The sequence below is a fragment of the Eubalaena glacialis genome, chromosome X (assembly GCF_028564815.1).
Source record: "Eubalaena glacialis isolate mEubGla1 chromosome X, mEubGla1.1.hap2.+ XY, whole genome shotgun sequence".
In the NCBI taxonomy this organism is placed as follows: domain Eukaryota; kingdom Metazoa; phylum Chordata; class Mammalia; order Artiodactyla; family Balaenidae; genus Eubalaena; species Eubalaena glacialis.
This window is the reverse complement of record NC_083736.1, coordinates 76,085,300-76,100,795: the sequence shown is the minus strand read 5'-3', so window position 1 is coordinate 76,100,795 and position 15,496 is coordinate 76,085,300. Positions and strand designations below refer to the sequence as shown.

Here is a 15,496-nt window from a genome sequence, read left to right as displayed (position 1 = left end):
CCATATTAGGGAAGTTTTCAACTATAATCTCTTCAAATATTTTCTCAGTCCCTTTCTTTTACTCTTCTTCTTCTGGGACCCCTATAATTCGAATGTTGGTGCATTTAATGTTGTCCCAGAGGTCTCTGAGACTGTCCTCAGTTCTTTTCATTCTTTTTTCTTTATCCTGCTCTGCAGTAGTTATTTCCACTATTTTATATTCCAGGTCACTTATCCGTTCTTCTGCCTCAGTTATCCTGCTATTGATCCCTTCTAGAGAATTTTTAATTTCATTTATTGTGTTGTTCATCATTGTTTGTTTGCTCTTTAGTTCTTCTAGGTCCTTGTTAAACGTTTCTTGTTTTTTCTCTATTCTATTTCCTAGATTTTGGATCATCTTTACTATCATTTTTCTGAATTCTTTTTCAGGTAGACTGCCTATTTCCTCTTCATTTGTTAGGTCTGGTGGGTTTTTGCCTTGCTCCTTCATCTGCTGTGTGTTTCTCTGTCTTCTCATTTTGCTTAACTTACTGTGTTTGGGGTCTCCTTTTCGCAGGCTGCAGGTTTGTAGTTTCCGTTGTTTTTGGTGTCTGTCCCAAGTGGCTAAAGTTGGTTCAGTGGGTTGTGTAGGCTTCCTGGTGGAGGGACTAGTGCCTGTGATCTGGTGGATGAGGCTGGATCTTGTCTTTCTGGTGGGCAGGTCCATGTCTGGTGATGTGTTTTAGGGTGTCTGTGACCTTATTATGATTTTAGGCAGCCTCTCTGCTAATGGATGGGGTTGTGTTCCTGTCTTGCTAGCTGTTTGGCATAGGGTGTCCAGCACTGTAGCTTGCTGGTCGTTGAGTGGAGCTGGGTCTTGGCGTTGAAATGGAGATCTCTGGGAGATTTTCACCGTTTGATATTACATGGAGCTGGGAGGTCTCTTGTGGACCAGTGTCCTGAACTTGGCTCTCCCACCTCAGTGGCACAGCCCTGATGCCTGGCTGTAGCACTAAGAGCCTTTCCTCCACACGGCTCAGAATAAAAGGGAGAAAAAATAAGTAAAGAAAGAAGAAGATAAAATAAAATAAAGTAAAATAAAATAAAATTGTTATTTAAAAATACTTATTAAGAAAAAAATTTTTAAGTAATAAAAACAAAAACAGACAGACAGAACCTTAGTACAAATGTTAAAGCAAAGCTATACAGACAAAATCACATACAGAAGCATACACATACACACTCACAAAAAGAGAAAAAGGGAAAAATATATATATATTGTTGCCCCCAAAGTCTACCTCCTCAATTTGGGATGATTCGTTGTCTATTCAGGTATTCCACAGATGCATGGTACATCAAGTTGATTGTCGAGATTTAATCCGCTGCTCCTGAGGCTGCTGGGAGAGATTTCCCTTTCTCTTCTTTGTTCGCACAGTTGCCGGGGCTCAGCTTTGGATTTGGACCCGCCTCTTCGTGTAGGTCGCCTGAGGGCATCTGTTCCCCCTCAGACAGGATGGGGTTAAAGGAGCAGCTGATTCGGCGGCTCTGGCTCACTCAGTCTGGGGGGAGGGAGGGGTACGGATGCAGGGCGAGCCTGTGGCGGCAGCGGCCAGCGTGACGTTGCACCAGCCTGAGGCGCGCGGTGCGTTCTCCCGGGGAAGTTGTCCCTGGATCCCAGGACCCTGGCAATGGCGGGCTGCACAGGCTCCTGGGAGGGGAGGTGTGGATAGTGACCTGTGCTCGCACACAGGCTTCTTGGTGGCGGCAGCAGCAGCCTTAGCGTCTCATGCCCATCTCTGGTGTCCGCGCTGATAGCCGCGACTCGCGCCTCTCTCTGGAGCTCCTTTAGGTGGTCCTCTTAATCCCCTCTCCTCACGCACCAGGAAACAAAGAGGGAAGAAAATGTCTCTTGCCTCTTTGGCAGCTCCAGACTTATTCCCAGACTCCCTCCCGGCTAGCTGCGGTGCACTAGCCCCCTTCAGGCTGTGTTCACGCAGCCAACCCCAGTCCTCTCCCTGGGATCCGACCTCTGAAGCCCGAGCCTCAGCTCCCAGCCCCCACCCGCCCTGGCGGGTGAGCGGACAAGCCTCTCGGGCTGGTGAGTGCAGGTCGGCCCCGATCCTCTGTGCGGGAGTCTCTCTGCTTTACCCTCCACACCCCTGTTGCTGCGCTCTCCTCCGTGGCTCCGAAGCTTCCCCCCTCCGCCACCCGCAGTCTCTGCCCGCGAAGGGGCTTCTAGTGTGTGGTTACCTTTCCTCCTTCACGGCTCCCTCCCACAGGTGCAGGTCCTGTCCCTATTCTTTTGTCTCCTTTTTTACTTTTTTCTTTTGCCCTACCCAGGTACATGGGGGAGTTTCTTGCCTTTTGGGAGGTCTGAGGTCTTCTGCCGGCGTTCAGTAGGTGTTCTATAGGAGCAGTTCCACTTTGTAGATGTATTTCTGATGTATCTGTGGGGAGGAAGGTGATCTCCGCGTCTTACTCTTCCGCCATCTTGAAGCTCCTGTTCTTTTTGATACAGTGGTAAATGGGAATGTTTCCTTAATTTCTCTTTCTGATCTTTTGTTGTTAGTGTATAGGAATGCAAGAGATTTCTGTGCATTAATTTTGTATCCTGAAACTTTACCAAATTCATTGATAAGCTCTAGTAGTTTTCTGGTAGTGTCTTTAGGATTTTCTATGTATAGTATCATGTCATCTGCAGACAGTGACAGTTATACTTCTTTTCCAATTTGAATTCCTTTTATTTCTTTTTCTTCTCTGATAGCCGTGGATGGGACTTCCAAAACTATGTTATATAAAAGTAGCAAGAATGCACATCCTTGTCTTGTTCCTGATCTTAGAGGAAATGCTTTCAGCTTTTCACTGTTGGGTATGATGTTAGCTGTGGGTTTTTCACATGTGGATTTTATTATGTTGAGGTAGGTTCCCTCTTTGCCTACCTTTTGGGGAGTTTTTATCATAAATGGATGTTGAATTTTGTCAAAAGCTTTTTCTGCATCTGTTGAGATGATCATATGGTTTTTATTCTTCAACTTGTCAGTGTGGTGTATCACACTGATTGGTTTGCAGATATTGAAAAATCCTCATATCCCTGGGATGAATTCCATTTGATCATGTTGTATGATCCTTTTAATATATTGTTGGATTCAGTTTGCTAGTATTTTGTTGAAAATTTTTGCATCTTTTGTTCATTGGTGATATTGGCCTGTAATTTTCTTTTTTTGTGATATCTTTGTCTGGTTTTAGTATCAGGGTTATGGTGGCCTCACAGAATAAGTTTGGAAGTGTTTCTTCCTATGCAATTTTTTGGACTAGGTTCAGAAGGATAGGTGCTAACTGTGCTCTCAATGTTTGGTAGAATTCGCCTGTATAGCCATCTGGTCCAGGACTTTTATTTGTTGGGAGTGTTTTTTTTTGTAATTTTATTCAAGTATAGTTGTTTCACAATGTTGTGTTTAATTTCTGCTGTACAGCAAAGTGACTCAGTTATACATATATATATATATATATTCTTTTTCATATTCTTTTCTATTATGGTTTATCACAGGGTATTGAATATGGTTCCCTGTGCTATACAGTAGGACCGTGTTGTTTATCCATCCTATATATAATAGTTTGCATCTGCTAATCCCGAATTCCCAATCCTTCCCTCCTCCACCCTCCCCACCTTGGCAACCACAAGTCTCTTCTCTATATTTGTTAGTCAGTTTTTGTTTCATAGATATGTTCATTTGTACTGTATTTTAGATTCCACATAAAAGTGATATCATATGGTATTTGTCTTTCTCTTTATGACTTACTTCACTTAACATGATAATCTCCAGGTCCATCCATGTTGCTGCAAATGGCATTATTTCATTATTTTTTTATGGCTGAGTAATATTCCATTCTATGTATGTACCACAACTTCTTTATCCATTCATCTGTCGATGGACACTTAGCAATGGTTGCTTCCATGTCTTCGCTACTGTACATAGTGCTGCTATGAACATAGAGGTGAATGTATCTTTTCAAATTATAGCATTGGCTGGGTATATGCCCAGGAGTAGGATTGCTGGATCATATGGCACCTTTATTTTTAGTTTTTTGAGAACCTCTGTACTGTTTTCCATTATGGCTGCACCAATTTACATTCCCACCAACAGCATAAGAGGGTTCCCTTTTCTCCACACCCTCTCTAGCATTTATTATTTGTAGACTTTTTAATGGTGGCCATTTTGCTTGGTTTGAGATGATACCTCATTGTAATGTTGATTTGCATTTCTCTAATAACTAGTGATGATGAGCATCTTTTTATGTGCCTTTTGGCCATCTGTATGTCTTCTTTGGAGAAACGTCTATTTAGGTGTTCTGCCCATTTTTCATTTGAGTTATTTGGGGTTTTTTTGTTATTGAATTGTAGGAGCTATTTGTATATTTTGGAAATTAAACCCTTGTTGGTTACATCATTTGCAAATATTTTCTTCCAGTCTGTAGGTTGTCTTTTCGTTTTGTTTATGGTTTCCTTTACTGTGCAAAAGCTTATATGTTTGATTAGGTCCTATTTATTTTTGCTTTTATTTCTGTTGCCGTGGGAGACTGACCTAAGAAAACATTAGTAGAATATATGTCCGAGAATGTTTTGCCTGTGTTCTTGTTACCGAATCCATGCTCGCTCTGCTTTCCGCATGACTGGCCAATAAATTGGGAGATGATGTGTTGAGGTATGGAATATGACTTTATTCGGGAAGCTGGCAGACTGAGAAGATGGCAGATTAATGTCTCCAAAAAACCATCTTATCGGGGTCTGGATGCCAGTTTGTTTTATAGAATAGAGAGGGGGAGGAGGTGAGGAAGTAAAATAGAAAGGCTATGTCTTGCAAATACCTCCTGGAATGGCCAGCCTTGGGGAGGGGATGTGTTAATTTCTTCTTTCTTGCAGCTATTCACAGGTGGACAGGGTCAGGATGTTTCCCTGAACAAAGGCACTTTGGTTTAACTTTCACGCAGAGGGGCAGGGTTCCCCAAGGCAGGCCATTATGTATAGACAGTATCCTGTCAGTGAACAAAAGCAACAGGAAGCAAAGGTTAAAGTAAAGAAACAGATCCAACATGGAGTCAGGGTTGGCTCTTCCCTGTTACACTCTCTTCTAGGAGTTTTATAGTATCTTGTGTTATATTTAAGTCTTTAAGCCATTTTGAGTTTATTTTTGTGTGTGGTGTGACAGGGTGTGTTCTAGCTTCATTGATTTACATGTGACTGTCCAGCTTTCCCAGCATCACTTGCTGTAGAGACTGTCTTTTCCCCATTGTATATTCTTGCCTCTTTTGTCAACGATTAATTGCACATAGGTGTGTGGGTTTATTTCTGGGCTCTCTACTCTGTTCCATTGATCTGTCTGTCTCCTTTTGTGCCAGTACCACGCTGTTTTGATTACTGTAGCTTCATAGTATTGTCTGAAGTCTGGGAGGGTTGGTTATGCCTCCTGCTTTGTTCTTTTTCCTCAGGATTGCTTTGGCAATTCTGGGTCTTTTATGGTTCCATATAAATTTTAGGATTATTTGTTCTAGTTCTTTGAATAATGTCATAGGTATTTTGTTTAGAGCTTTAAATTACAGATTCAATTTCAGTACATGTAATTGGTCTATTCATATTTTCTATTTCTTCCTGATTAAGTCTTGGGAGATTGTACCTTTCTAAGTGTTTGTCCATTTCTTCTAGGTTGTCCATTTTATTGGCATATAGTTGCTTGTAGTAATCTCTCATGATCCTTTGTATTTCTGTGGTGTTCGTTGTAACTTCTCCTTTTTCATTTTTAATTTTCTTAATTTGGGCCCTTTCCCTTGTTTTCTTGATGAGTCCAGCTAAAGGTTTATCAATTTTGTTTATCTTTTCAAAGAACCAGCTTTTAGTTTCATTAATCTTTTCTATTGTTTTCTTAGTGTCTATTTAATTTATTTCTGCTCTGATCTTTATGTTTCCTTCTACTACCTTTGGGTTTTGTTTGTTCTTCTCTCTCCAATTCCTTTAGGTGTAAGGTTAGCGTCCTTATTTTAGATTTGTCTTGTTTCCTGAGGTAAGCTTGTATTGCTATAAACTTCCATCTTAGAACTGCTTTTGCTGCATCCCATATCTTTTGGATCTTCATGTTTTCATTTTCATTTGTCTCTAGGTTTTTTTTTTTTTATTTCTTCTTTGATTTCTTCAGTGATCCATTGGTTGATTAGGAGCATATTGTTTAGCCTACATGTGCTTGTGTTTTTTTTGCAGTTTCTTTCTTGTAGTTGATTTCTAATCTCATAGCATCATGGTTAGAAAAGATGCTAGATATGATTTCAATTTTCTTAAATTTACCAAGGCTTGCTTTGTTGCCTGGCATGTGATCTATCCTGGAGACTGTTCCGTGTGCACTTGAAAAGAATGTGTATTCTGCTCCTTTTGGATGGAACACTCTATAGATATCAGTTAAGTCCACCTGGTCTAATGTGTCATTTAAGGACTGTGTTCCTTATTGATTTTATTTCTTTTCCTTGTCTGATTCCTTTGGTGAGGACTTCCAGTACTATGTTAAATATAAGTGGTGAGAGTGAACGTCTTTATCTTGTTCCTGATTTTAGAGGAAAAGCTTTTAGATTTCATCATTGATTATGATGTTAGCTGTGGGTTTGTCATATATGGCCTTTATTATGTTGAGGTATATTACCTCTAGACCAACTTTGTTTAGAGTTTTTATCATAAATGGATGTTTAATTTTGTCAAATGCATTTGCAGCATCTATTGAGATAATCATATGATTTTTCTTCTTCAATTTGTTAATGTGGTGTATCACATTGATTGATTTGCAGATACTGGAGCATCCTTTACATCTCTGGGATAAATCCCACTTTATCATTTTGTGTTTCTCTTAATAGGTTGTTAAATTTAGTTTGCTAATATTTTATTGAGGGTTTTTGTATCGATGTTCATCAGTGATATTAGCTTGTAATTTTCATTTTTTTGGTGGTATCTTTGGTTTTGGTATCAGGGTTATGCTTGCCTTATAAAATGAGTTCAAAAGTATTCTTTTTTTGTTTAATTTTCTAGGAATTCTTTGAGAAGGATGGGTGTTAACTCTTATTTAAATGTTTTTAGAATTCATCAGTGAAGCCATTTGTCCTGGACTTTTGTTTATTGGGAATTGTTTTTATTACTGATTCAGTTTTATTACTGGTAATTGGTCTGTTCACATTTTCTAGTTCTTCCTGGTTCAGTCTTGGAAGATTGTATGTTTCTAGGAATTTATCCATTGTATGTTTCTAGGAATTTATCCATTTTTTTTCTAGATTGTCCATTTTTTGGAGTATAACTGTAGTAATCTCTTGTGCTATTAGTTATTTCTCCTCTTTCCCTTCTGATTTTATTGATTTGGGCCCTTTCTCTTTTTTTCTTGATGAGTCTGGCTAGAGGTTTTTAATCTCTATTTCATTTGTTTCTGCTCTGATCTTTATTATTTCTTTCCTTCTACGAACTTTGAGTTTTGTTTTTTTCTTCTTTTTCTAGTTCCTTTAAGTGTAAGGTTAGATTGTTTGGCATTTTTCTTGCTTCCTGATATAGGCGTGGATCACTATCCACTTCCCTCTAATAACTGCTTTTGCTGTGGCCCATAGATTGTAGATCATTGTGTTTTTGCTTTCATTTGTCTCTAAGTATTTTTTGATTTCCTCTTTGATTTCTACAGTGATCCATTGGTTGTTTAGTGCATGTTGTTTAGACTCCACATGTGTGGGGGTTTTTTTTTGAAGTTTTTTTTTGTTGTTCTTGTACTTGATTTCTAGTCTCATACCATTGTTGGAAAATATGCTTGATGTGATTTCAGTCTTCTTAAATTTATTGAGGCTTGTTTTGCAGCCCAGCATGTGAACTGTCTTTGGAGCATGTTCCATGTGCCCTTGAAAAAAATGTGTGTTTTGTTGTTTTTGGATCAAAAGTTCTGTCTATTTGTATTATTTCCATCTAGTCTAACGTGTCATTTAAGACCAGTGTTTCCTTATTGATTTTCTGTCTGGATGATCTCTCCATTGATGTAAGTGTGATATTGACGTCGACTACTATTATTGTGTTACTGTCAATTTGTCCTTTAATGTCAGTATTTGCATTATGTATTTAGGTATTCCAACTTTGGTTTCATATATATTTACAATTGATATACATCTTGCTGGATTGACCCCTTCATCATTATGTAATGTCCTTGTCTCTTGTTACAGTCTTTGTTTTAAAGTCTATTCATCTAATATAAGTATTGCTACCCCAGCTTTCTTTTCATTTCCATTTGGATGGAATACCTTTTTTATCCTGTCACATTCAGTTTTTGTGTGTGTTTACATCTGAAGTGAGTCTCTTATAGGTAGCATATAGATGGTCTTGTTTTTTTTAGTCATTCAGCCACTTTCTATGTCTTTTGATTGGAACATTTAATTTATTTGCATTTTAAATAATTATCAATAGGTATGTATCAATACTTATTGCCATTTTGTTAATTTTTTTCTGGTTGTTTTTGTCTTTTTTTATCTTTCTTCATCTTTTGCTCTCTTCCCTTGTGATTTGATGATTATCATTAGTATTATGTTTGGATTCCTTTCTCTCTCTCTCTCTCGTGTGTGTGTGTGTGTGTGTGTGTGTGTGTGTGTATGTGTGTCTGTTACAGGTTTTTGCTTTGTGGTTACCATGATGTTCGTATTTCACAATATATATGATTATTTTCAGTTGATGATCTCTTAAGTTTGAACTCATCTAAAAACCCTGCATTTTTATACCCCTCTTATGTTTAATGTTTTTAACATCATATTTTGCATGTTTTTTGTGTGTATTTCTTAACTACTTTATGTGTATATGTAGGTGATTTTACCACTCTTGTCTTTTAACCTTCCTAGTAGTTTTATAAGTGGTTGATGTTTACAGTGCCTTTGCCTTTACCAGTGAGATTTTGCCTTTTGTAATTTTTATATTTCTAGTTTTGGTCTTGTCTTTGCTACTTAGAGAAGTCCCTTTAGCATTTCTTGGAGAGCCGTTGGTTTAGTGGTACCTAACTTTTTTAGTGCTTGCTTCTCTGTAAAACATTCTCTCTCCTTCAAATCTGAAGATAGCCTTGATGGGTAGAGTAGTCTCGGTTGTATGTTTTGTCTTTTCATCACTTTGAATACATCACTTTGGCACTCCCTTCTGGCTTGCAGGTTCTGCTGAAAAGTCAACTGAAAGTCTTATGGGAATTCCTTTGTATGTAACTAGTTGCTTTTCTCTTGCCGCTTTTAAGATTTTCTATCTATAATTTTTGCCATTTTAGTTATAGTGTGCCTTGGTGTGGATCTCTTTTCATTCAGCTTGTTTTGGACTCAGTTGCTTCCTGGACCTGGATGTCCATTTCCTTTCCCAGGTAGGGGAAGTTTCCAGTTATTATTTCTTCAAATAAATTGTGTCCCTTTCTCTCTTCTCCTTTGGGACCCCTATAATGTGAATATTAGTACTCTTGGTATTTTTTCCAGAAATCTTTTAAAAGCTATCCTCATTTCTTAAATTCTTTTTTTCCCTTTTTCTGTTCAGCTTGGGTGATTTACATTATTCTGTCTTTCAGTTCACTGATCTGTTTCTCTGTATCATGTCACGTACTCTTGATTCCTTCTTAGTGTTTTTTGTTTTTTTGTTTTTTAAATTTCAACTATTGTATTCTTCAGCTCTGTTTTGTGGTTCTTTATACTTTGTAACTCTTTGTTAGACTTCTCACTGTGTTCATCCATTATTCTCCCAAGTTCATTGAACATTTTTTATGATCATTACTTTGAAGTCTTTATTGGGTAGGTTGCTCTCTTCCACTTTGTTTAGTTCTTCTTCTGAGATTTTGTCTTGTTCCTTTGTTTGGAACATATACCTCTGTTTCCTCATTTTGTCCAGTTCTCTGTGTTTATTTCTATTTATTAAGTAGGTCAGTCATGTTTCCTGATCTTGGAGAAGTGGCATTATGTAGGAGATATTCTATGGGGCCAATCAGCATACTCCACTCTGGTCACCAGAGCTATATGTCCTAGGGGTGCCCCATGTGTGTGCTGCATGGGTTCTTCTGTTGTGGTGGGGCCACTACTCTGGGTGCTCTGGCAGGCAGGGCTGGCTCCCAGCCCAGTTGGTTGCCAGGCCCTGTGTTGTGGTGGCTGCCAGCCCACTGTTGGGCAGGGCTGGGTCCTGGCATGACTGGCTGTTCAGCCCCAGTGGTCCCAGGGCTGGTGCTGGCTTGCTAGTGGGTGGGACCAGGGGCCTAGGTGACTGTCTGCAGGGTCTGGGGGCACCTAGGACTGGTACCTCACCACTGGTGGGTGGGGTTGTCCCAGGGCAGCTTAATGTATGTGCCTATGGGGCTTTTATTTTTATCTTTGTTTCATCATATGTAACATGTCTTTTTTCTTTTGTCAGTTACTTTTAAAGTTTTCTCTGTCTTGGGTTTTGATGTCCCTTGGTGTAATTTTCTTTATTTCTTTTACTTGGGATTCACTGACCTTAGATATGTGGGTTCATAGTTTCCATAAAATCTGGAAATTATAGAGGCATTATTTCTTCAAATATTGTTTTCTTCCCTTTTACTTTCTGGGACTCCAATTGCAGTCGTGTGCTTTGTCAGTTGAAGTTGTCCCATAGCTCATTGATGCTCTGCTGTTTTGCTTGTTTGTTTTGCACTTTTTTTTCTTTTTTATAGTGTCTATTGCCATGTCTTCACCAGTCTTTTTACCTGCCATCTTAAATTTGCCATTAATCCTATTTGGTTCTTTTTTATTTTTTTTGTCTCACATTTTAGTTTTCACCTCTGTTTTATTTGTTTCTTTTTATATCTTCTATGTCTCTCTACTTAACTTTTGAACATATATTTCAGTTGTGGGTCAATTTTGATTGACTGAGTTTTTTTCTTTTCATTTTGCATTGTATTTTCCTTCTCTTTTGTATGCCTTGTAATTTTGGATAAGAAGCTTGACATAGTGAATTTTACCTTGGTGAGTGCTGGATGCTTTCGTATTCCCATTCTTGAGCTACTTTCTGAGTTAAGTTAGGGAAAACAATTGATACTTTTGTGCCTTCCTTTTAAGATATTTTTAGGCAGGACCAGAGCAGTGTTTAATCTAGGGATACTCACTACTCAGGCAGGTTTCTTTCAATTTCTCTACCAAATACTCCATGAATATGAGATTTTCCAGTCTGACTGGTGGGAACAAGCAATATTCTTCACCCTGCATGAACTCCCATTTCCCTCTAATCCTTTCATACGGTTCTTCCCATGACCTGTGTTATTTTTTTCACCACATATGGGTTTGTGGTGAAGACACTTGAAAGAGACACCCTACAGGGTTCTCTCTCTGCTCCTCTTACCTCTTCATTAATCTTTCTTGCTCTCTCTGCCCTGGTCTTCCCTGACTCTCAGTTCTGCCTTGTCACCACAGGGAATCTTCCAGGCTCTGCCTGAGTTTTCCTTACCTACCCAGCATCCTGAAAACTCTTTCAAGGTTCTAAGCTAGAGCAATCATAGGGCTTACTTGATTTGTTTCCCATCTTTTAAGGGTTACTTTCCTTCATTGCCTAATATCTGATCTCTTGAATACTGTTGCTTCCTATATTTTATGGGTATTTTTTTTTTTTGGAGGGACTGGGTTTCAACCAGGTGAGTGAATCCAGTTCCTGGTTTTACATCTTGGCCAGAGGCACAGAAGTCCTTGGAACTTTAATCATTTTTATGATTATCATTTATGTCTGTTTTATTGATGTAATTCACTGTTATGTTCTTTTTAATATTATTTTTTCATTTATTTCTGCACATATGTTCTTTTTTCAAAAGATTTTTTTGATTGGTTGTTCTACTCCTCTACATAGTTTCAACCAATTACATTATTCTTCAAATTCTGACATTACAGTGTAGTCTTCGGTTTCTCACTGCTTCTGCTAGTGATAAAAAGTTCACAAATGCTTTTGTTTCTATATTAGAAGATGCTTGTTAAGGAGAGTTTAATTCTCCTTTCTATAAAAGATGCTTGGTAGAGATAGTTTATTTTAAATTGTTACATCATTTAATAGATTTAAAATTATGTTTTACTATGAGGTTATATTACATTTATAAGTTTTTATTACAACATAGAGAAAATAAGCATATTCACATTTACTCCGATGAAAAATGTATGATATTCTGACCACTACAATGCTAGCAGTCAGCTGCTAACCTTGGATTTATGTTTTGCTTTCTTTAGTATTTTATACAGTAAACCACCAGTTACTGAGCATATTAACAACATGGGACCCTCCCTTCTATGATGTTGTATCTGTATACAGATACCCTTATACCTTGGGGCCCAGATTACCAGCAAAGATCAATAGTTCCTTTCTCCTCCTGACCATTTAGCACATTCCACCATAGCTCCTGCTACTTTACATTTTTCTCCTCCCTCACTAACCACATTCCAGTTCCACAGAATTGGTATCCCCTGATGTTAGAATGGTAAATAGGGATATACTGTATTTTGAAAAATCTGTTTTAAGATTCTCTTTTGACAGTTAACTATGCAGTATATGGGTTTTGTTTTCCCTAATGATAGGTCAAATAAAACAGATTGCAAAGCTATTAATGCTTTCATACTTTGAGAAAATGTGAAATGATATATTTTACTAAATCCTTTAATGATATGTAGTTTCATATATGTATATATATATTTTTCATTTTAATTTAGGATTTGCTTTCCCATATGCTGCATATGGACCCACAGCAGCGGTACACTACAGAACAAGTATTAAAACACTCGTGGATAACCCACAGAGATCAGTTGCCAAATGATCAGCCAAATAGGAATGATACATCACATGTTGTTAAGGTAAAACAAACATACTTTTAAGCACCTTCTAAATGCTTGATACCTAATAATGCCATTGCATGCCATCCACTGATGACACATATAATTACTTTAAAGTATCTTTATTTTTTAAAGGTATATTCATAGATTTTTTGTTTTGGTTTGCTTTTTTAAGTAACAAACTTCTTTACCTACTGCCTTACTGATGATAAATAAAAATTTCTTGATTGTATTTGACTTGCTCTTAAGAGACACTGGGGCTAGGAGTAGACTAAATTCAAGTTTTGTATGGAAACAAAAGATGGCTAGTGGTTCCTAAATTAATAACCATTGGTTTCCATATTTATAGACATTGAACCTAGATTTTAAAGTTTAGTGTTTTATCCATTTATCTGTTGATGGACACTAAGGTGTTTCCATATCTTGGCCATTGTGATATTGCTGGAATGAACATGGGAGTGCAGATAATCTCTGAGGGTAAAGAAATTGTGATGTGTGTGTGTATGGAATATATTATATATAATAGAATATTATTCAGCTTTTTAAAAGGAGATCTTGCCATTTGCAACAACATAGGTGAACCCATAAGACATTATTGCTAAGTGAAATAATGTAGACACAGAAAGAAAAATAGTACATGATCTCTCTTATATGTGGAATCTAAAAAAGTCAAATATGTAGAAACAGAGAGTAGAACAGTGGTTACCAGGGGCATGGAGGTGGTGGAAATGGGGAGATATTGGTTAAGGCATACAAAGTTACAGTTATGTAGGATGAATAAGTCTAGAGATCTAATGTGAAGCCTGATGACTATAGTTAATGATACTATATTGAGTACTGGAAATTTTCTAAGATTTCAGGTGCTCTCATCACACAAAAAATGATAACTGTGTGAAGAGAAAATATGTTGATTAGCTTGACTGTAGTAATCATTTTACTGTATATATATCAAAATAACATGTTATATGCCTTAAATATATACAATTCCTATTAAAAATAAGATTAAAAAGATATTTAAAAGCAAATTCGATGAGTTTTGAAAGACTGATAAAAATAATATATTTTAGTGTTTTAAAAATTTGTAAGAAGCATAGTTATTGAAGTAAAAAATATACAAGTAATCAAGTGTTAATTAATCAAGGGAGCATCAATGCACAGATTAAGGATTCTCAATTATTTTCCTGGGAGGAAAAAGTTGTATTCTAGTTAAATTTCTCATGATATAATGTGGAAGTTTTCTTACTTCCAGAGATTGTTATTCATTTTGTGATATTTCTCATTATTTTAGGGAGCAGTGGTGGCCACATATTCTGCCCTGACTCACAAGACCTTTCAACCAGTCCTAGAGCCTGTTGCTGCTTCAAGCTTAGCTCAACGACGGAGCATGAAAAAGCGAACATCAACTGGCCTGTAAGATTTTTAGTGTTCCTCAGCCAAACTGGATGAATAAAAATTTAAATGTGTGGCTTTTTGTCTAATCTTATATCAAAGGCATTGTTTTCTACTACATTACTTGAATATTCTGTTTAAGCTTCTTTTTTTAAGGGGGAGTGAGATAAAAAAACATATACAGGTCCACAATATTCATACTGCATTGTTTTTCAGTAGTGTCCAAGTGTTTATTTAAGTATAAAATTGGTGTCTACAAGGTCCTACCAACTTCTCTGCACACTAACTTCTAAAGTTCCTTTCAAATAAAGTTACTTTAATAGTTTTTCTGGTTATGTAAAATAATGGTTTGGGGAATCATTACCAACAATTAAGATGGAAGTATAATAGTATAATGCCAAGCAATGTCAGTATTTTTTTAACATTAGATCCTGAAAGGATAGGCTTCTTTTTTTTTAAGAAAATCAAACAAAAAATGTATTGTAGAAGCTTATTGTGTGTAACCAAAGGACTCCATTCATTTGACTCTCTGTAGTTACTAAAATGTAAACATAGTAGTTTAGTGCCAGATGAAAAAATCATTTGTGCTAATATGTGAACTCCTAATATGGTTGATGCCAAATTTTACAGAAGAATTAAATCACAGATAATGTGTGCCGACAGACCTGTATATTATCCATAAGTGGCCTCATCTAGAAATAAAGGTTTTCATAAGGCTTCTGTAAATTTTACATCTAATGGAATTGTAGTACAAGTGAAGAAATTTTTAGCCGAAGGCTTTATATTGGTGTTGTAATCTACTAAATAGGTCATAGTTAAGCCTTTGAAAATAAAGTACATGGTGTTGGCACTACCTTGGTGTTACGTAAGCTGACTTTCAAGTTAACCAATTGGATTTAATTATCATCTGTCCCTTTATAATGAACTACACTGTTGTTTTTTGGACTTCCACGTGCTTTGAATTACAGTGTAGCATATTAATCTATCTTTAATCCTGTGGTCATATAGTTGAAACTTTACTGTAGTGGACTTGTGAGCTTAGCACACATGATATAGTTATAATGCATTTCAGTAAACTTTAGATAATGCTACATAATAGTTTACTTCAAGAAGATAAACAGTCTTTTTAAATAGGAAGTAATGTTAATGATCTGCATAAAATTTGAACACATTTTAAAATCATATTTATAATAAAAAGGTCTGGCCAAATTTGTCCTATTATTAAATTTTATGATTCAGAACCACTGCGTAGTATGTATTGTTTTCTCTAAATGATGGAATGTGAAAGAATCTTTTTGTGTTCTTGAAGAAAATACCATTA

At 36.9% G+C, this 15,496-nt stretch overlaps 1 protein-coding gene across 13 annotated transcripts in view; it reads left to right on the top strand.

Annotated features, from left to right (window-relative positions):
- Positions 1–14,578, top strand: part of RPS6KA6 (ribosomal protein S6 kinase A6) — a 199,663-nt gene extending 185,085 nt beyond the window's left edge. For all 13 annotated transcript variants that reach the window (XM_061177704.1, XM_061177714.1, XM_061177703.1 and 10 more), the window contains 2 exons: positions 12,667–12,807; positions 14,075–14,578. In XM_061177704.1, coding sequence (XP_061033687.1) covers positions 12,667–12,807; positions 14,075–14,200 — 267 coding nt within the window. In that variant the 3' untranslated portion in view covers positions 14,201–14,578. The remainder of the gene's footprint in view (positions 1–12,666; positions 12,808–14,074) is intronic.
- The last annotated feature ends 918 nt before the right edge of the window (positions 14,579–15,496 follow it).